This window comes from Rana temporaria, chromosome 3 (assembly GCF_905171775.1).
Source record: "Rana temporaria chromosome 3, aRanTem1.1, whole genome shotgun sequence".
Lineage (NCBI taxonomy): Eukaryota > Metazoa > Chordata > Amphibia > Anura > Ranidae > Rana > Rana temporaria.
The window spans coordinates 364,601,159-364,623,290 of record NC_053491.1 but is presented as its reverse complement, the minus strand read 5'-3'; the positions used below and the strand labels follow the sequence as shown (position 1 = coordinate 364,623,290).

At 48.7% G+C, this 22,132-nt stretch overlaps 1 protein-coding gene across 1 annotated transcript in view; it reads left to right on the top strand.

Annotated features, from left to right (window-relative positions):
- Positions 1–22,132, top strand: part of LOC120930495 — a 97,473-nt gene that overhangs the window by 42,717 nt on the left and 32,624 nt on the right. The window contains exon 14 of the mRNA XM_040341673.1: positions 1,587–2,133. Within this exon, the coding sequence (XP_040197607.1) occupies positions 1,587–2,133 (547 nt within the window). The remainder of the gene's footprint in view (positions 1–1,586; positions 2,134–22,132) is intronic.

Below are 22,132 nucleotides of genomic sequence, written 5' to 3'. Positions count from 1 at the left end.
TGTCAGTCGGTACCTGGGCGACAAGTTGAAGGAGATCCAGGCGTAATTCATCTAAGAAGGGATACCTCTGTGATTACAATCCAGAGAGGGCCTGTCACGTACCTTGAGGATGAGCCCGACGTGCAGGAAGTGGCAGCTGTTACTCCTCTGATCCCGGGACCCCTGGTAGAGTGGACAGGGGGAACGGGAGTGCAGAGTCGCACGAGCGCCAGGAGGGACGCTGATGCTGGGCCGGATGAAGCCTCTGCGGAGTCTGAGGAAGTCTCTTTAAGGCAGGTACTGGGTTGTAGGTGCAGACCGGATGCAGCAGCGCTGGAGTAGTGGACAACAGCCGGAAGAGCAGGTGTTCAGAGAATCAGGCAGCAAATAGTCCCAGAAGACCGAGCAGAGTCCCAGAAGACAGTGAGGTGCAGCATCAGCCGATCGGGCACAGGCAAAGCCCAGGTGGTAGAGTGGTCGTCAAGCCGGGTCGGCAACAGGCGGACAGCGTAGTACCAGGGTGTAACGGCTACCCAGCTAGGGAGAGGGTCTCAGCCGTTGGAGAAGTCCTTTTCCCTGGCAAGCTGCGATATGCAGGTACCGCCGGTATATCCCATCGAACGCCCTTTCAAGAACCGAGACGGGCTACGTTTGCAGAGTCAAGCAGGACTGACTTTTATTGCACATTTCACCTCACTTTTTATATGGTTACAAGCTTACATGAACAATGACACTCTCCGCCCCCCCCCCCCCCCTTCACACACATACTTTGAAATAATGACATTCCCTTGAATCAATCAGTCTCTAGACCATTTGGCTCCAATCTTATTTAACATGACTTGATCAGACAATAGAATTCAATTAACCTTTAAAACAATTAAACACTCACAGATCATTCCATTAGCATACACCTGGCAGGAGGCTGTTACTACACAAAGGAGAGTCCATTAGCTATGTAAAGGGAATATTAGCATTCAGCAGTGAAAAAGTCCCTTGTATAATTAACCCTTTGAGCTCAGAATACAATGTGGTAAATCCAATTGTAACGAGCCATGCAGTTCTTTGTAGACCTCACTGTAGGAGTATTATAGGATGTCCCGGCAGAATAGTTCATACGTCCGTTACACAGGGATAAGGCAAAGGGATGGTCAGAACAAGCCAAGGTCAGGGCAGGCGGCAGACAGGAACAACGGGAACAAGCCGGAGATCAGGAACTGGATCAGGCAGGGGTAACGGATACAGGTAGTCTCAGGAAACGCTGTAGACCGGACAGCAAGAGGCCAGTGACACAGGACACTCTAAATACCCCGTTTTGGCGCCAGATTGACGCCTGCACGTGCCCGCGCGCCGTTACCGCCGATGCGCGCGCCCGCCGCCGCACCGTGAACGCGCGCGCACGAGCGCCATTGCCGCGATTGCGCGCGCCGATGCGCCGCTAGCGCCATCTGGTGGCCGAGGTAGATTGTGACAGGGCCTGTGGCAGAGGTATCTTTCTGAGGCTCACCAAGGAGGGTCTGTGGCAGAGACTTATCCTACAATTGTCCGAGTGATACTCCAGCTACCAGGTCAGTGAGAGAGGCCTGTCCGGGTACGCTAAACCCACTCAGGCAGGAGCGGCGCGGTGAAGTGTTACGCTTGGAACCACCGACTGAGTCTCCCCGGGAGTACAAGGTGGACTGGATCACTGGGACTGTGACCGCGGAGGAGGAGGCCCCATGGCCGGAATCCTCCCCAACTACAGTAGTCGTTGATCCGGAGGTGGTGACCGTCTCATCCACATTGACCCTGCCATCGGCTGCTACCCCAACCGTGTCACCGGAGGTTAGCGATGTGGATGATAAAGAGTGTGTGCCCAGTGTGGAAGCAGATGCCGTACCGGAGACGGCACTAACCAATGTGGTCTCTGTGTGGCACACTATTGCTAAAATGGGCCCCGTTCAGGCCTCCCGCGGCTGTGGTCAAGGCCTGCCTGTGAGCAAGACTGATACAGCGGCAGCCAATATCTTTGCCGGAGGGCATACATGCCTGCCCGCTGAGGAGTATGACACATCGGACTTGGACTCTTTATCTGATGATGGGGATAATAAATGGTTCGAACCAGAGTTTCCCGAGTCACAGTGGGGTAAAGGCTCCCGAGCCAGCAAGTCCCTAGACGTAAGAAACACTCCAGGGATGCCGCACCACTTAAGGGTGTCCCACAGCTAACATGGGACATTGAAGTGCCAAGCGCTAGTGTCATTAACCCCATGCCTGCTCTTCTATCTGTACTGAATAGAGCTCCCGACGCTATCGTCCTGCAAGGATTTGGGAACCCCCGTACCCTGCCAAAGCTGGCCCACCTGAAGCGCATCTTTATGAGAAAGGTAGCCATGGATTACGGGTGGGAATATCCCTATGTGCCTCCAGCCCTCATGCTCGTAATTGAAGCGAAGAGGGAGGGCTGGTACCAGGACGCAATTAGGGAACGTTTCACTGTGCCCCGGGCTGCCCGTGGCACGGACTATACCTTAATTCACTTGAGCCATCGGTTCGATGACTGCTTGAGAGACTGGAGCCCTGGTCGGTACATTTTCAGTGACAGAGTGGTTCTTAAATGTCCTGGGAAAGTGGATCAAGTTTTCTCTGTTACCACTACAAATCAGCGAGGGGACATTATCACTCTGCCGGATCCAAGGTTTTACAAGTAGGCCCAATGCCTGCATTGTCACCTTTATTTGCTGTTTTAAAGAAGTTACGGACGGGAACTGGTGCCCCTTTCCAGTTTTTGTTTTCATTCCACCAGGTCCACACTTTGTTGTTTGTGCAGAACTTCGGGGGGGTTTGATAAGTTAGTAAGGATAGGGTCTTGCCGGCTTCTTCACAGCACCAGGAAAAAGAAAGAAGAGGAGGGAATAGTTTTTTTATATTTCTCTTTTTCTACTGATTGTTCTAAGTGAGCAATGGACTGCCTTATCCTGGTAGTACCAGCGCACTGGCCACTAGGGGCAGTGTTCTGCAACCTCTACCAGTGCAGAGAAACAAACTATTGTACATAACCATGTTTTCTTCCCTAGCCTTGCAGCAGAGAAAAAATAATAATAATATAAATATGATTATTGTCGTTTTATATACCTCAGCACTTATTGAATGTCTCTTTGGGAGGAAGGGAAATTTTGCCTTCTGACGAGAGGGTGCAGTTTCAGTTCCAACTTTAGTGACTGTATATGTACAGTTGTTTGGATGCGTCTCTCTGGGAGGAAAGGGGGTTTCACCTTAGTTGGCAGAGGTGCATCTCCAGTTCACCCCTCCGGGACCAAAAATGTATAATAGTTAATGTATATGTGTATATGTTTTTTTGGTTCTTCCAATTTTGTTTTTGCAGGTGGAGTGAGGGGCTATCAACAACTGTCGGAGAATGGGGCAGAATAGATAGTCAGGATTGTAAAATTTGCTATGTATCACTTCTTCTTCTACTATTCTTTTCAATTGTTATGCAGATTTAGGTCAGGTATTCAGGAGTGAATACCTTTTCTTAAAGACACTGAGGACAGTGTCTATTCAGGTGGGGGGAGTGTGTAGCGCCTGTGTACTTTATGGTACCGGTGCTAGTTAAATTTAAATCTAGATCAGAGTGTAGTTAAACTCTGATCCAGATTGTTAAGTGCAAAACAGGGTCTCTGTCTCAGCTGGGCTGTGCTGTGGGCTATCCTGTTGCGCTGGGGTGTTCTTCCAGCCCTGGTGCTGCAGGTGGCAGCAGTGAAGTCATGGTTTGGGTGCTCTTTCCCAGCAGCAAATCAGGAGGGTTTGAACTCGCTGTGCATGCTGGGGAAGGCACCCACCTTTAGAGTGACCACATCACGGCGCCCCGGCGTTATGGCCTACGTGGCCGGGACGTGCGTGCCACCCGGTGTTCCTGGTTCCGGGACCATGTTGGCCCGGAGCATCTGAACAGCGATGGGGACCCAGTGAGTGACTGGGTTCCCATCTTTGAGGATCCCAAGCTGTTTTGCTGTGCGGTGGGGAGTCCGTCTGAGGAGCGCCATTGAGAGGCTGGCGATCCGAAAGGGCCTCAACAAACCATGTGCCACCCAAAACAACCAGCAGCTCCTCCGGGGGTAGTGCTACATTTCTTAGTGGATTGACCCCTCGTTGTTCTTGTCATCAAAGCCCTAAGTACGCATGGTCACCTGTCTTAGATACAACAGCTTGGAGCTACTCCGTCTGCGTGTGTGTGGTAAATAGGGTTAAAGCACCTTGCAGTGGGAATGCAGATATGAGGAAGGCCTTTAAAGAGTTGTTGTGAGGAGCTCCTGTGTTGTGGGACAGGAAATTTGCTTTGTTCAAAGCTTAATCCAGTGCACAGAGCATCATGTAAGTGGAAAATGCCATTTAGCCATTTAGCTAGTGGACTTTTGCAAGTGGGACTACTTGCATTTCCCGGCGGAGAGGCAGGGACTCTGGGACACCCCTCTTTGCCTAGGTAGCGAGTCCAACTACATCTCTCATCTCATTAAAGGGTTTGTTAACTCACATGTCTAAAGGCCCGTACACACAATCAGATTTTCCAACGGGAATTGTGTGATGGCAGGGTTTTGTCGGAAAATCTGACCGTTTGTATGCTCCATCGGACAGTTGTCGGATTTTGTTCGATAGCATGCTTTCAAATTTTCCGTCAACAAATGTGTGATGAATCCAAAGTACAGACATGCTCATAAGCAATGCTAACCATAGCACAACATTAGCAGAAGTTGCCCAAAGGGTGGCGCTAAAGAGCTGAAAAACCACATATTTTCTTATTTGTTGGCTGACAAAGTTTTGCCGTCTGTATGCAGAACAAGTTCACGGCCCACGCCCTTTGGAAAAAAGTCCTATGCTTTGTCCCACGGAAATCTGATTATGTGTATGACACTTTACTTTATATAATCCGCTCGGTCTTCTAAGGATATGTCCCCCTGTCTGTGTTGTATAAAAAAAAAACCTGTATATACCTTATTTGTGAGGGCTGATGAGCAGTCACGTGACGCGCCACCTCTCTCCTCTACCCATCTGACAGAAGCAGCAGGAGGGCCCGAGATTTCCCCGCTGAAATCAGTCTGAAGGGGAGGAGGAAGAGAGATGTGACAGCTGATTAGCACTCACAAATAAGGTATATACAGCTTTTTTATATATGTAAGAAGGCTGGCCGCAGGCCAGCCTGTATTTGTGGGAGGAGTCTGAGGCTATTTAAGACTCCCTCCCTGTCAGGGCTGGGTCGCCGTAGATTTCTGGGGAGGAGGGGGGGCGTGTCATGTCAGCATCAGCAGATGCCATTCAGCGTCGGATTTGGAGGGGTCGTCCGCCTGCTCATGGCAGCTCCACGTGTGTGCTGACCCACTAGCTTCTCCCTGGGCGTCTACCAGGCGGTATGGGGGAGCGGGAGCCGCCTTCCACCCTGGGCTTAGGGGTTTTTGAGCGCTGTCATTCACTACACGAGGGGGGCCATCCAACCTCCCTCCCACTCCTCCGGGTTACATTGTTTGTGTGGCATTGTCATGGGGACCGAGCCATTTCCGGTTTCCATGTGAGCTACATGTCGGCAGCTGGGGGCTAATGGAGGTTCCCCTCACGCTGGCAGCATGGAGACCCGACGGCCGGCCGCTATTTCCGTCCGCACATGGTGTTTCAAGGGGAGGGGGGAGCCGCTCACGGTCCGGTTCTCACACCGGGTCCATAGGGGGGGGGCTCGGTGCTCAGATGAGGGGTTCCCGCATGTCTCCTGGTCCTTGCAGGTGTCCCCTCTTCCAACCCCCACTCACTTATCTCCTTCGGGTTCACACCGGCAGCTGCGGCATGGCTGCTCGTTGGTCCTCTCACTCCTCCTCCCGGGGCTCACGCTGGTTCAGGGGGGGGGGGAAGCAGCTTCCATCCATCCACCACGCTGGTTGCATGGGGGGGGGGGGGTCAGCTTCCATCCACTTCTCCCAGCGGCTTAGTTATGTTTCCAAGTGTCCTAATGTGTCTCTAGGCTACTACAATAGAGGTAATACAAACTGTTTGTTTCTCATACGAATATGGGTTCATGCGACTGTTTCTCATGCAACCGTGTTCTCATGCGACTGTTTCTCATGCGACTGTTTCTCATGCGACTGTTTCTCATGCGACTGTTTCTCATGCGACCGTGTTCTCATGCGACTGTTTCTCATGCGACTGTTTCTCATGTGACCGTGTGTCTCATGCGACCGTGTGTCTCATGCGACCGTGTTTCTCATGCGACCATGTTGCTCATGCAACTACGTTTTCTCATGCAATTGTTTCTCATGCGACTACGTGTTCTCATGCGACTGTTGCTCATGCGACTACGTGTTCTCATGCGACTATGTTGCTCATGCGACTATGTTGCTCATGCGACTGTTTCTCATGCGACTATGTTTCTCATGCGACTATGTTGCTCATGCGACTATGTTGCTCATGCGACTGTTTCTCATGCGACTACGTGTTCTCATGCGACTACGTGTTCTCATGCGACTATGTTGCTCATGCGGCTATGTTGTTCATGCGACTATGTTGCTCATGCGACTGTTTCTCATGCGACTATGTTTCTCATGCGAATATGTTTCTCATGCAACTACGTTTTCTCATGCGACTGTTGCTCATGCGACTGTTTTTCTCATGCGATTGTTTCTCATGCGACTATGTTTATGCGACTACGTTTTCTCATGCGATTGGTTCTCATGCGACTATGTTCTCATGCAACTACGTTTTCTCATGCGATTGTTCTCATGCGGCTATGTTCTCATGCGACTGTTGCTCATGCGACTACGTTTTTCTCATGCCACTACGTTTTCTCATGCGACTATGTTTCTCATGCGACATGTTTCTAATGCGACATGTTTCTCATGCGACTATGTTTCTCATGCGACTATGTTTCTCATGCGACTGTTGGTCATGCGACTACGTGTTCTCATGCGACTACGTGTTCTCATGCGACTACGTGTTCTCATGCGACTACGTGTTCTCATGCAACTATGTTTCTCATGCGACTATGTTTCTCATGCGACTGTTGGTCATGCGACTACGTGTTCTCATGCGACTATGTTTCTCATGCGACTATGTTTCTCATACGATTGTTTCTCATGCGACTATGTTCTCATGCGATTAGGTTTTCATGCGAATGTTTCTCATGCGACCATGTTTCACGACTGTTTTCTCATACGACCATGTGGCTCAGGCGACTACGTTGCTCATCATGCGACTACGTTGCTCATACTAGTTATGTTCAAGTGGTTACGTTTCTAGTACCATGCATGTTCTCATGCAATGTCGTTTCTCATGCATGTCGTTTCTCATGCGGTGAAGTGTTTCGGGGTTTTTCTCATGCGATGGCGTTTCTCATGCGATGGCGTTTCTCATGCGATGGCGTTTCTCATGGGTTTTCTCATGCGATGTCGTTTCTCATGGTGGTTGTATCTTGCAATGATGTTTCTCATGCTTTCACGTGGCTCATGGTATTTGTCCGCATACGTTACGTTTCTCATGGTAGTCGCTCAAATGTTACATAGCTATAGTATCATGAGTTTTTGGAGATTTTGCCTCAGCGTTCCAGGCTGGGGTTTCTGTCAGACCATTCTGCCTCAGGTTCTGTCGTTACGTCTGCCCCAGGTTCTCGGTCATAGGGTTTCTGCCCCAGGTTTTCGGTCGTAGGGTTTCTGCCCCAGGTTTTCGGTCATAGGGTTTCTGCCCCAGGTTTTCGGTCATAGGGTTTCTGCCCCAGGTTCTCGGTCATAGGGTTTCTGCCCCAGGTTTTCGGTCATAGGGTTTCTGCCCCAGGTTTTCGGTCATAGGGTTTCTGCCCCAGGTTTTCGGTCAAAGGGTTTCTGCCCCAGGTTTTCGGTCATAGGGTTTCTGCCCCAGGTTTTCGGTCATAGGGTTTCTGCCCCAGGTTTTCGGTCACAGGGTTTCTGCCCCAGGGTTTTTCGGTCATAGGGTTTCCGCCCCAGGTTCTCGGTCATAGGGTTTCTGCCCCAGGTTTTCGGTCGTAGGGTTTCTGCCCCAGGTTTTCGGTCATAGGGTTTCTGCCCCAGGTTTTCGGTCATAGGGTTTCTGCCCCAGGTTCTCGGTCATAGGGTTTCTGCCCCAGGTTTTCGGTCATAGGGTTTCTGCCCCAGGTTTTCGGTCATAGGGTTTCTGCCCCAGGTTTTCGGTCATAGGGTTTCTGCCCCAGGTTTTCGGTCATAGGGTTTCTGCCCCAGGTTTTCGGTCATAGGGTTTCTGCCCCAGGTTTTCGGTCACAGGGTTTCTGCCCTGGGGTTTTTCGGTCATAGGGTTTCCGCCCCAGGGTTCCGGTCATAGGGTTTCTGCCCCAGGATTGCTGTTATGGCGGTTATGCCCCAGGTTTACTATCATAGCGTCCCTGCCCCTGGTTTTCTGTCTTGGCCCTACGGCCCCCACGCTTTCTGTCTGGGCACGGCAGCCCCCCGCGCTGTTTGTTTGGGCACGGCGGCCACACATTTTCTGTTTGGGCACGGCGGCCCTCACGTTTTTCTGTCTGGGCACTACGTCCCCCACGTTTTGTCTTATTTCTGTCTGTCATTGTGTTTTCTGTCTCAGCATTTCAGGCTCAGTGTCGCTCTCATACCAGGTTTGCCCCAGGGTTTTGTTTTTATTTTTGTCCTATATATTTATGATTCAGTATTCAGGTTCAGCGGGTCTCCCGTACCATTTCTGCCCCAGGTTTTGCTAATAAATTTTCAGTCTCAGCATTACCGTTGCCCCCACGATTTCTGTTCCCCTTAATTTCTGTCATAGCATTTCTGCCCCCACGATTTCTGTGTTAGCGTTGCTGCCCCACGATTCCTGTCTGTGTTTGTTTGTCTTGGTGTTGTCATCTCCGTGGTGACCATGTCTCATTGTACGTTGTCCACGTTGCATCTGGGTTGATTAGCTAGTGCTCACATCTCAGGATCTGTCACGTCTTCAGATTCTTACGGGCTGAGGTTTTCGTTTTTAATTGATTGTTGACCACAATCTTCTCGCCTGTATACCATACGTCATACGTGCACGTTCATTCATACACCTATACGATTGCCCACCACCGTCCGTGGGTACACTAGCCTTGAGTGTTCACTTAAATTGCCTGTCTCTGCGCGGCAGGTTACTCAGGCTCACATGCCAGTCACACTGGGTTGGGGTGTCATCGGGTTTATTTATGCGCAGCGGTCTCGATGTTCTGATCATATATAGGTAGGCTCATTGGGTGTTGTGGTTGCATGTCTGTTTTCTGTCTTGTCTAGGTTGTGTCTGCGCACCACCAGTTCCTGCTCTTCCATTTCTGCCGGCCATGTCATCATCCCTTTGGGTCCGGGCTATCAGTCCTTTTAGTTATGTCTGAGCCATGGGTGTTCCTTGTCGGAGGTGGTGGTGGATTCTCTCATCTCAGATTCTCTGACGTCCCTTCGATGGGTACTTGCAGCCAAGTCTATCAGGTAGGAACGGGTTTCGTGTGTCGACATGGTTCCATGTTAGGTTGTGGCTGCGCAGCGCATGGGCCTCGTCCTTCTGCCCCGTCAACTTATCCATCAGGTATCCAGCACTTCCTGTCAGTTGTCAATTTTTGCTACTCACCCGCTCACTTTCCATATCAAGTATGGGTAGGTCAGGGGTTGGGGGGGTTTTCCTCACGGAGCTAAGTCTGGCTTCCGGTTGTAGTATTCATTGTTAGGCATGGTCGCAGGGGCGTCTCGGGCCAGTTCTGGTTCAGTTGCCCCCTAGTATCCTCGTATCATCAACGCTTCAGGCTTTCGGCTGGCTTGTCGCAGGCAGCAGGCTCGAATCAATCTTTCTCGGGGCATTGGTCGAGTTCAGGGGCTGCTTCACGCGTTCGGCAGGGGCTTCCTTCTTTCACAGGTCATGAGGCAGTAGCTTCTCCGGTCACAACGGCTTCTTATCAGGTATGCTTACGGTTGCCATCCGGGTGCGTGCTGCTTTACTTCTTGGTCGCTCATCTACCCCTCTCCACCTAAATATGGGTCTTTTGCCCACTTTCAGGCGTACCTACGGCGGGCCAAATGGGCACAATCCAGGCCATTGGTTATTAGGGTTATCGCATCCCTTACTCGAAGACTTGAAGACTCTGATCACAAGTAAGAAGGCTGGCCGCAGGCCAGCCTGTATTTGTGGGAGGAGTCTGAGGCTATTTAAGACTCCCTCCCTGTCAGGGCTGGGTCGCCGTAGATTTCTGGGTCCCACCCACCCATTCCCTCAGCTTTTTCATATTCTCATTTTACTTTTCTTATTCAGGGTATGCCCACTTTCAGGCGTACCTACGGCGGGCCAAATGGGCACAATCCAGGCCATTGGTTATTAGGGTTATCGCATCCCTTACTCGAAGACTTGAAGACTCTGATCACAAATACAACACACACACAGGGGGACATATCCTTAGAAGAAAGAATGGATTATTTAAAGTAAGACATGTTATTACAGCAGCAGCAGGAGTTGGGGCGGGGGGTGGGCCCTGACACAGGAGCCGACAGGCAGGGAGGGAGGAGGAGAGGCAGCAGGGCAGCGGATGATGGATAAATGTAAACTGACCACAGTGTCAGGGCTCAGAAGCCATGATACACTGTGGTCAGTTTACTGAGGGGAGGGCAGAAACAGCCAGGTTTTTTAGCTGATACAGTTGGTCAAATGACACAGCATAAGCACTTTGCTGTATAAAATGCTTTAAAAGAGCAGAATCCATTTTTTTTGGTTTAACAAACGCTTTAATCTCTCTCTGTTGCTGCACACCCTCTGTGATTTATTTCCAGACCTTAACCCATGTACTGCTGCCCTTTGGGAGGCTGAAGTGTTCTGTTCATCAATTTGAGTAGACGAGTACAAAGGAACTTGTGTGGGCTTTGTGTGGACTGCTTGCTGTTTCTAGTCTCAAGGGATCTTCTCTTGAGACAGCCCTATGCACTGGGGGTCACAGCAGGGTCTGTTGCTAGCAAGGCCAACAGCAGGTTTGAAGACGGCTGTATCCGGAGATCTGCCTGGCCTGATTGGAAATGCTTTATCCAAGCAATGTGTACCCCGCGCTGCCTGTGAGACTGTATCACATTGTGTCGATATTGGGGCTTGTAAGATCCCTCAGTGTGTGACACACACTTATGCATATTGTAACTGCATGCAGAGAGGGAGGAACTGTCAGAATTCAGCAGTGATGTTGGGGGTTGGCGGGACCGAGCAGCTATCGAACACTAGCCAATCAGCCAACCTTTCACCACAAGTTGTATTGTTTTTAACTGGCTGGGTAATAAAGAGCACAGAAAATAGGATTTTTGTACTCACCGTAAAATCCATTTCTCTAAATTCATAGATGGACACAGCAGCCTTTGACCTTAGGGTTATATCTGCTTCCTTCCAGGAGAGTTAGGCAGAAACAAAGCACTTTAAGTGTTAACAACACTTTCCTCAGTGCAGCTCCTCCCAGGTGATGTGGTTCCCCGGGTATAACCCACACCCTGCTCTAGCAGCTCCAGTTTGTAACAAGCAGTACAAACAAAAGGAGGGGTGGGTGCTGTGTCCGTCCATGAACTCAGAGAAATGGATTTTACGGTGAGTACAAAAATCCTATTTTCTCTTCTGTTCATGGACGGACACAGCAGCCTTTGACCTTAGGGACGTCCCCAAGCAGTGTCAAAAAATTCGAGGGGTGGGAAAAACAACACAGCAAACCAAGCTACACCCCAAACAAGGAAAAGTGATTGTCACCGGCGCAAAAATAAGTTCTAAATAATACTATATTGACCTGCTGCAGTGCTGTATAAACCTTCTATGAGGTTTAGGTGAAAAAATTAGAAAGGTGTTGGTACTGCGCTGGTATATTAATGTGATATCAAAAAAATTTATAAGAAAAAATATTTTTTGTTTACCCCAAAAAATTTCTTTTTTTCTATTTGACCCCTATAGTGATATAGTGTTAGATCCAGTATAGTGATGTACGTGATGGGTCACTATAGAAACAGCTCTTGTGAACATATGTACTAGCGTGATGCTATGTGCATATGCTGTGCCATCAAAAATAAATAAAAGAATAAATAAATAAATAAATATGGCTACCCCAAATGATGTGCTTGTGAAACAATATTCCAAAGTGCTATAAGTGAGTCTATAAACTATTATGAATATACATGCCCAAGTGTGCAAACATATAAATAATGAATAATATTATTAATATATACAAATAATAATAAAGTGCGTTGGTGCCAAAAATTAGTTGTTCACAATTCATGTGCATTCATGCTGCAACACGTCCCCAATTATGGGTGAGCGCCAGTTCACAAATTCCAGTCCAAACAGAAAGTGTTGCTGAGTTTAAATCCTGGTGCTATATTTCATGCATACAGGGTGCTGTCACTTCTTCCACCCGACAAAGATAAGTGCTACCACCACCAACTGCTGAAATGCAAACTCACCAGACCCCAGCTGGTAATGTGCCTCAAAAACGTATTCCGTTAAAGTTGGCGAGTCCTCTCAGGATGTTCCTCAATGCCTCAAAGAAACCAAGGGGCTCATCATGGTGAAATACGTTTAAAAATATATTTATTTAAAATTCATAATAAAAAACTACTCACAAGAGAGGTGCTTTAAAACCAGCACCTGGTGTCTTTGGCAGTGTCAGTCTTTTAGACAGCCGCTGACCAGCTTATCGTACGGGTGCGTTCCTGGCTCCTGCTGTACCTGTGGTCTCACTGGTTAAAATTACACTCCCCTTGCGCTGTCCACATAGCTTCTTACGCGTTTCGCAGTTTTGCGTCTTCAGAGCCCAGCTTGAACTGGCGCTCACCCATAATTGGGGACGTGTTGCAGCATGAATGCACATGAATTGTGAACAACTAATTTTTGGCACCAACGCACTTTATTATTATTTGTATATATTAATAATATTATTCATTATTTATATGTTTGCACACTTGGGCATGTATATTCATAATAGTTTATAGACTCACTTATAGCACTTTGGAATATTGTTTCACAAGCACATCATTTGGGGTAGCCATATTTATTTATTTATTTATTCTTTTATTTATTTTTGATGGCACAGCATATGCACATAGCATCACGCTAGTACATATGTTCACAAGAGCTGTTTCTATAGTGACCCATCACGTACATCACTATACTGGATCTAACACTATATCACTATAGGGGTCAAATAGAAAAAAGGAAATTTTTTTGGGTAAACAAAAATTTTTTTTTCTTTTTCTACATTTTTTTGATATCACATTAATATACCAGCACAGTACCAACACCTTTCTAATTTTTACACCCCAAACAAAACCGGAGTTACTCAACGGAGGAACTCCAACTTTAAACTGCCGCCTGTAACACCTTGCGGCCGAAGGAGGCATCAGAAGATGCACTCACATCCACCTTGTAAAACTTTGAAAAAGTGTGGACTGACGACCAGGTCGCTGCCTTACAAACCTGTAACACAGAGGCTTGATACCGGAAAGCCCAAGAGGCACCGATCGCCCTGGTCGAATGCGCCGTAACCCGAAAGGGAGGCGCCCGCCCCTTTAGGGCATAGGCCTGAAGCACAACCTGTCGTATCCACCTAGAAATGGTGGCCGACGAGACTGCAAGATTTTTTCTGGGACCAGCCACCGACACGAACAGTGAGTCCGACTTCCGGAACGGAGCCGTAGCAGATAAGTACACTCGTAGGGCCCGAACCACATCCAGGGAATGTGAAGTGGCCTCCTGTTTTTTCGGCTGAGGACATAAGGATGGAAGAACAATGTCCTCATTAATGTGGAAAGCCGAAACCACTTTCGGGAGAAAAGACGGCTGCGGCCGCAGCACTACCTTATCCTTAATAGGGAGCCTTGCAAGACAAGGCCGCCAGTTCAGATACTCGTCTCATCGAGGTAATTGCTACCAGAAAAACCACCTTTTGTGACAGAGTCAACAAAGGGATCTTTTGGATGTCCTCAAAGGGAGCATCCTTAAGCACCGAAAAGGACTAAATTCAAGTCCCATGGGGATAGTGGATGGCGCACCGGAGGAGCCACATGTCGGACCCCCTGTACAAACGTACGCACCAAGGAGTGCGCCGCCAAGGGTCGCTGAAAGTAAATGGCCAGAGCCGAAATCAAACTCTTAACCGTACTCAAGGCGAGAGCCTGATCCACTCCCCGCTGTAAAAAACAGCAGAATCCTAGACACCACATATGAACGAGGGTGCCACTTCATCTCCTCACACATAGAGATGTAGGCCTTCCACGTATGATAGTAAATCCTACGTGAGTTAGACTTCCGTGCACGCAGCATGGTAGAGACCACCGAGCCTGACAGGCCTCGGTCCTTCAGTACCTGGCTCTCAACAGCCACGCCGTTAAAGCCAGCGACTGTAAAGCAGGGTGGAAGATTGGACCCTGCGACAGAAGATCTTTTCTCAGAGGTAGACGCCAGGGGGCGTCTGCCACCAGACGCACCAGGTCCGCGTACCAGGAGCGGCGCGGCCAGTCTGGGGCGATCAGGATTGTTGGAATCCCTTTGGCTTCCACTCTGCGCAGCAGGCGAGGAAGAAGCTTCAGAGGAGGGAAGGCGTAAATCAGTCGATAGTGACCCCAAGGAGCCACCAACGCATCTGACAAGTCCGCCCATGGGTCCTTCGGCCTGGCCACGAACCGTGGCACCTTCCGGTTGAGACGGGACGCTAGAAAGTCCACTTCTGGAGTGCCCCACTTTTGGCACAGACTCCAAAACACCTCCAGGTGAAGTGACCATTCTCCTGGGTCCAGTGTTTGGCGACTTAGGTAGTCGACTTGCCAATTCTGAACACCCGGGATGTACACGGCCGATAGAGCCGGAACGGACCTTTCGGCCCACCGAAGGATGTGCGCTACTTCCAGTGCTGCAGCGGAGCTTCGTGTGCCTCCCTGATGATTGACGTATGCCACAGCCGTGGCGTTGTCGGACTGGATCCTGACTGGTTGGCCCTGCAGCTCCAGGGACCACCCGGCAAGGCACAGCTTGATTGCTTGGAGCTCCAGAACATTGATCGTCCAGCGCCCCTGGGCTGACTGGGTGCCCCAAATGCCCCCCCAGCCGGAGAGGCTGGCATCCGTCGTGACCACTGTCCAGTGACATGGCAGAAATGACTTCACGGCCTGAAGCACCGGAGACGTCAGCCACCACACCAGGGAAGACCAGTTGACTCAACTGAATATGGGAATCCAGAGAAGATGGGAACCTGTCCCAACGTGACAGAATCTCCTTCTGTAGTTCCCTGGTGTGGAATTGGGCATAAGGAACTGCCTCGAAAGAGGCCACCATCAGACCCAGAACCCTCATGCAGAATCGAAGAGACGACCACTTCTGGGTCAACAACTGCTGCACCGCAGATTGCAGAGTCTGAGGTTTTTCCGTTGGGAGAAAAACTCTCGCCTCTGCGGAAATCCAGGACTAGCCCTAGGTATTCCAGACGCAGAGACGGAACCAACACTGACTTCTGGATATTCAGAAGCCAGCCGAACTCTTGGAGAGTCTGACATGTGATAGACACGTCCTCTTCTAATTCTGAGCCTGAGGAAGCTCTCAGGAGAAAGTCGTCCAGATATCCCACGATAGCGATCCCTCGCTGTCTCAGCAGGGCCAGTATCGGGGCGAGCACCTTGGTGAAAACCCGTGGTGCCGAGGCCAGGCCGAACGGGAGGGCCACAAATTGAAAGTGGTCGTCCCCGATCGCAAAGCGCAGAAATCTCTGGTGCTTTGTGCATATGGGAACATGCAGATATGCGTCCATGATATCCAAGGATGCCATAAAGTCCCCCTGATGGAGCGCTGCTATTACCGAGCGAATCGACTCCATCCTGAATTTTTGCACTTTGACAAAGCAATTGAGGGTCTTGAGGTCCAGGATTGGACGGACCCCTCCTTTTTGGGGACTACAAACAGATTGGAGTAAAACCCCTGAAACCGTTCCATCGAGGGAACTGGCACAATCACTCCCCTGACCAGAAAATTCTGGACAGCCCCTGATAGAGCCTGCTGGCGAACCGGAGGAAACTGGAGGTTGGAAGGAAAAAATCTGTTTGGTGGACAAGAGAGAAACTCTATCTTGTACCCCGAGGAAACTACCTCACAAACCCAACGGTCAGAGAGGAAAGACCTCCACCGAGCTGCGAATTTGCGAACCTGGCCCCCCACCCGAGACCCAGGCGGGGGCAGACCTTCATGCGGAAGCAGGTTTGTCCGCAGGCTTGTTAGGCTTGCGGAACCAGGGGCGCTTCTGCCCTGCAGCGGGCGCCTTAGCACCTTGTAAACTTTTTCCTGCTGCACTTGGGCACACGAAAAAAATGCTTTGGGGTAGTAAAGGAAGGCCCTTACCTACGGCGAGGCTCCTTACCCTTCCCAGACTGTGGAAGCAGTGTGCTCTTACCACCTGTGGCATCCTTAATGATGTCATCCAGGGACGCCCCAAAAAGCCTCTCACCCTTAAAGGGCAAATCCACCAAGGCCTTCTTGGAGGATCGGTCCGCAGACCAGAATTTCAGCCACACAAGGCGGCGTAGTACCGCCACATAGGCGGAGGCTCTGGAAAGCAAGGGAAGCGTATCCAGGGCCGACTCACAGACAAATTTTAGACTCTGAACCAATTGTTCAGCCAGGTCATTGCAGGTCTCAGAAGCATCCAGCTCCTCCAGCTTCTGCAGCAACAACTTTGCCCGTTCAGTCAGTGTCTGCGACACCAGAGACCCGGCCACGACCGGTCTCACAGCCGAACCCACAACTGTGAACATAGAGCGGGCCACAGACTCCACTCTCCTATCAGTGGGGTCCGTAAAAGCAGGAGCCCCTACCACAGGAAATGTGGTGGCCTTACTCAGTCTGGACACAGGAGGGTCCACTGACGGAGGAGAGACCCACTTTTTTAAAAAGTCCTCCTCAAAGGGATAACGGACCACAACGTTTTTAGGAACAGCAAAAACTTTTTGTGGTGTGTCCCATTCCTTACATAGCAAATGCTCCAGATAAGGAATACAGGGAAATACTTTTTGCGGTGCTGGGCGGCTTGCGTAACCCAAAAGGGACCGGCACAACTGGTGCTCCCGCCAAATCCTCAAGTTTATGAGTATCACGCACCGCAGAAATAAGAGCTCCAACAAATTCCCTATCATTTACTGACCCTTAGGCAGAGTCAACCTCACAGTCCGTGTGGGTTAAGCCTGCATCATCTGACATTACAGAAGCAACAGCAGGCAATGAGTCTGTGTCAGAGACATCCCCAGAAGCAGGCTCAGGGAGGGGGTGCTTTTTACCCCCCTACTGGGCACCAGCTGCTTCAAACCTGGCAAGAAATGCCTCAAGTACAGCCGACATTGAGTCAACAGATGCGGCAGGAGCAGGGAGATCAAAGTATAACTCAGGCATTGCTGGGGCAGAAACATCAGGTTCAGGTTCCATATTGTCCCACCACTGTGTACTACAAGACAGAACAACCCACCGGTCACCTCCTGGCTGCAAAAATAGAAGCAGAGGCCTCCCAGAGACTCACCACCCCACCCAGCTGCAGAGAGAGCTGAAAATCTGAGGTGTGCTCTGATGTGCTGGCTGTGCTGTGTCTGTCACCTCAGGGAAGAATCACAGCATTTCACGGCCAAGAGATTTCCAAGATGGCCGTAGAGTGAGGTAAAAATCACCAGCGGGCTACAGGAAAATGGCCGCCGAGCTATGTAAATCGCGACCACGGCAAAATGGCGGCTGTGGCGCAGTTTAAAATCCCCAGTGACGCACCAAACACCTCATACAACACAGCAGCACACAGCAGCACCCCCCAGAGTAACAACACAGTCCCTCAACAACACACGGGCCCCGGTGGTAATAAAGAAAACCCAGGAGGCCCCCCTTCACAGCCGCTACCCAGTGAGGGGAAGGAGGGAGAGGAAGGGGAGAGAGGAAAGCAGGGCAGACCCTCAGTCGACCTCCCCAGGGAAAAACACCAGCCATACCACCTTGCCAGGGCAAGGCGCCACTACTTACCCTATCTGCGACTACCGGCTGGAGGCATCCCGGACAGAACCAACGTCCACTAACGGCATGGCTGTCGGCCAGACACACTGTGACAAGGCCATAGAGACTAGTCATATGTGTGTCCTGGAACATGTAGTTCTCCGGCCGCCCCTGGAGCAATGGGGCCTGTCGTGGACGACCCAGATCTGAGCTGAGGGCCGGCACATGCTCGATGGCCGAACATGGGGGGACTACAAGAGTCAAGACCCAGCCTGTCACCCAGTCGGCTGTTGATAGAAGAATCACAGGATTCAAAAATGCAGAAACAAAATAATAAAAAGCGAGAAAATCGCAAGAAAAAAATCTCCAGAGTACAGGACTCCAGAGTGCCTGTCCTCTCCTGACGTTAGGCAGAAAGAAACTGGAGCTGCTAGAGCAGGGTGGGGGTTATACCCAAGGAACCACGCCCCCTGGGAGGAGCTGCACTGAGGAAAGTGTTGTTAACACTTAAAGTGCTTTATTTCTGCCTAACTATCCAGGAAGTAGGGCTGCAACTAACGATTATTTTCATAGCCGATTAATCGATTAATCGGATAATAGCCTTAAAAAAATAATTTTTTTTTTTTTTGGGCCAATTTGTTGTTGGGCAGATTACAAAACACAAATTGCCGCAAAAACACATTCCATGCTTTTCTGCAGCTTCTCCATTGAAGTATATTGAACCAAAAAAAAAAATAGCACCGTTTTGTGTTAAAAAGTCCTTGCCCTTTCCAAATACGCAGTAGCTGAAAAAAAATCATGGGTGTGAAATTGTGTCCCATAGGAAAACATGTAAATGAACTGTAGTGCGTTTCTTCAAAAAGCACCAAAAAACAGAGGTGTGACCCCAGGCCTGAGATGTTTAGTAACATAATGGGGTTAAAAAATAAATAAAAAATAAGTACAAAAAGAGCAAATAATCGCTACTGTAAGGGGTTCATTTTTTTACTGTGGGTCAGTGAAAGTAATATTTATAGTAGTGATTTGCTTTTTTGTACTATAAAGGGCTAATTTTTTTTTTTTTTTAACTCCATTATGTTACTGGCCGATTAATCGATTATGAAAATTGTAATCGATTAATTTCATAATCGATTAGTTGTCGATTAATCGATTCGTTGTTTCGGCCCTACCTGGAAGGAAGCAGATATAACCCTAAGGTCAAAGGCTGCTGTGTCCGTCCATGAACGGAAGAGAAAAGACACCTGTCGTGGACATTCCGTTACTGCTAATTTCACCATACACCCCTAGACGGCGGAAGGAGCCATGAGGTAACATGCCACCCAAAACAAACCAGCAGCGCCTTCGGGGCTACACATATAAGTCTCTATTATAAGGTACTTCTAATACGTTTTACTATCCGTCAAGAGAAAAATGGGAGCGCGATATTGGTCCTATCTCTGACTATGTCTGGAATAGGATTCTTCAGGCTCTTCCTCTTGTATCTCTTTCACCCTCATTTAGACTAACACAGTTTTATATATTGCATAGGGCATGTAGGACCCCAGAATTTTTGTTCAAAATTTACCTAACAATTGACTTGGCTTGCTGTAGATGTGGCAATCTGGGGTCATTGATGCATGTTTTAATAGCAATGCTCGAAACTCCAGAGGTACTGGGCAGAGGTAGTGGGTATACTTAAAGGAGTTCTCTGACCTAAAAGTTTTAACCCCCGCTGTGCCCGGGCTGTAAAAAAATAGAAAATAAACTGTCACTTACCTGCCTACGATCCCCCGTTGTTCCGATATCGCCGTCCCGTTCTCCGGTCCCGGGCCCCTTCCGCTTCCTGTGTGTCGGTGACTCATAGTGCGCTCAGCCTATCAGCGGCCGCAGCAATGTCCCGTCGCGGCCACTGATAGGCTGAGCGCACTATGAGTCACCGACCCCCAGGAAGTGGAAGAGACCGGGACCGGAGAACAGGACGGCGATATCAGAACAACAGGGGATCGTAGGCAGGTAAGTGACAGTTTATTTTCTATTTTTTTACAGCCCGGGCACAGCGGGGGTTAAAACTTTTAGGTCAGAGAACTCCTTTAATGGGATTTTAGATCTGAATCTTTAAGTGGATCCCTTGATGTGTCTGCTGGGCTATCTTGATATCTTAGTGCTTAAACCACCAATGTGGTTTACTGTTGTAAGAGCGCTTTTTGTGGCACGAAGACAAATTGCCATTAGGTGGAGCTCCCCTCACCCGCCGACTATATCTGATTGAATATTTGATCTGAATAGATAAATTTCCTATGAGAGGCATTTTTTTTAGGAGTAATTTATTTAAGAGGTTTGATACTATCTGGAAACCGTGGCTTGACCACATGGATACGGGACTGAGATAGGAGGTGGGAAGGGGAAGGGGAAGGAAGGGAATACTTTCTTTTTTTTATGTTAAGAATATGTAAATTAGTTAATTTCAATGTTATTCAATTTTTGTTTATTTACTTTTCCTTTTCTCTTTGTTTTTGTTTATTTGTGTATATGTTATTGTGATATAAAAAAAAAAATGGAAAATGAAATCTGATAAAAAAAAAAGAGCTGTTTATCCCATCCTCCAGGTCGTTTATGAATAAATTTAATCGGATTGGTCCCAGGAAAGAACCCTGGGGGACCCAACTTTCCACCCCGGACTATTCCGAGTACTCCCCATGTATCGCTACCCTCTGAACTCGCCCCTGTAGCCAGTTTTCAATCCATGTATTCACCCTATGGTCCATGCCAACGGACCTTACTTTGTACAGTAAACGTTTATGGGGAACTTTATGAAATGCAGCTCACCTCCTCATAGAAGGTTAATAGATTGGTTTGGCAAGAACAATTCTTCATGAATCCATGCTGATTACTGCTAATGATACCGTTGTCATTACTAAAATCTTTTATATAGTCCCTTATCACCCCCCAAGAGCTTGCATACAATTGGTGTTAGGCTAACTGGTCTGTAATTCCCAGGGATGCCCTTTTTTAGAGTCAAATATGTGTTAATTGCTTTTCCACAGATTAATACAACACAGACAATTGTCAGATGTCCATAACATAAAATGATACACTGCAAGTCACGCTGTCCAAAAACTGTATGTAGCATGTCCAACGCAAATCCAAACAATTCGCCGCCTTTACTGGGCAGACAACGAAATGTTATACAGAAAAGCAGTGATGGTCAGTGAAATAAATACTATTAGCACGACATCTGTCTACTAAATGAGAAAAAATAGGTGGAAAGAGAAAAAGAGAAAGGAAGAAAGGGGGAAAGAAGAGTGAGGGGGAAGAGAAAGAGAAAGGTGGACCGAGCAGACCATGACACATCAACCTGAAAAATTGATGTAGGTAGAACCTCAGGGTTGGCGCTGAGGTGTTAGTAACGTCTTCAGGGAATCCGAGGTAGAGTAGTCGATCCATAACAGCCACAAGGTCTTGAATTTATCATAAGTGTCATTATCTAAGGCCAGCATTTCCTCCATGCGCATGATGTCATTGACCACAGAGACCCATAAGGACAGGGGGGAAGTAGTAGTTTTCCAGAATTGGGGGATAAGCTGCCTTGCAGCCGACAGGAAGAAGTGTAACAAGGTGCATTTCTGGAAAGCTATGGAGCCAGGTAGCATGGACAATAAAGCTATTTCCGGAGAGGGCGTCAGGAGCCGATCATAGAGCCTGCTGTAAATGGCAAAAACCTGAGACCAAAGGGGCTGAATGGTCGGACACTTGCACCAAATATGGAGGTAGCCACCGTTTGCCGAGCCGCACCTCCAACACAAGGGAGGTACAGACGGAAACATTTTATGTAAAGATTGAGGATCCCCCTTTTTTAAATATTGGTGCAACATTGGTTTTTCTCTAATCAGCTGGTACCATTCCAGTCAGTAGACTGTTTATAAAAATTAGGAACAATGGACTGACAATTACTTGACTGCCTTCCTTAACCACTTCCATACCAGGCACTTACGCACCTTCCTGCCCAAGCCAATTTTCAGCTTTCAGCGATGTTGCACTTTGAATGACAATTGCGCGGTCATGCTACACTGTACCCAAACATTTTTTTTATCATTTTGTTCCCACAAATAGAGCTTTCTTTTGGTCGTATTTTATCACCTCTGCAATTTTTATTTTTTACGAAACAACTAAAAAAAGACAGATTTTTTTTAAAAAAAAAAAAGTTTTTTTTTTCTGT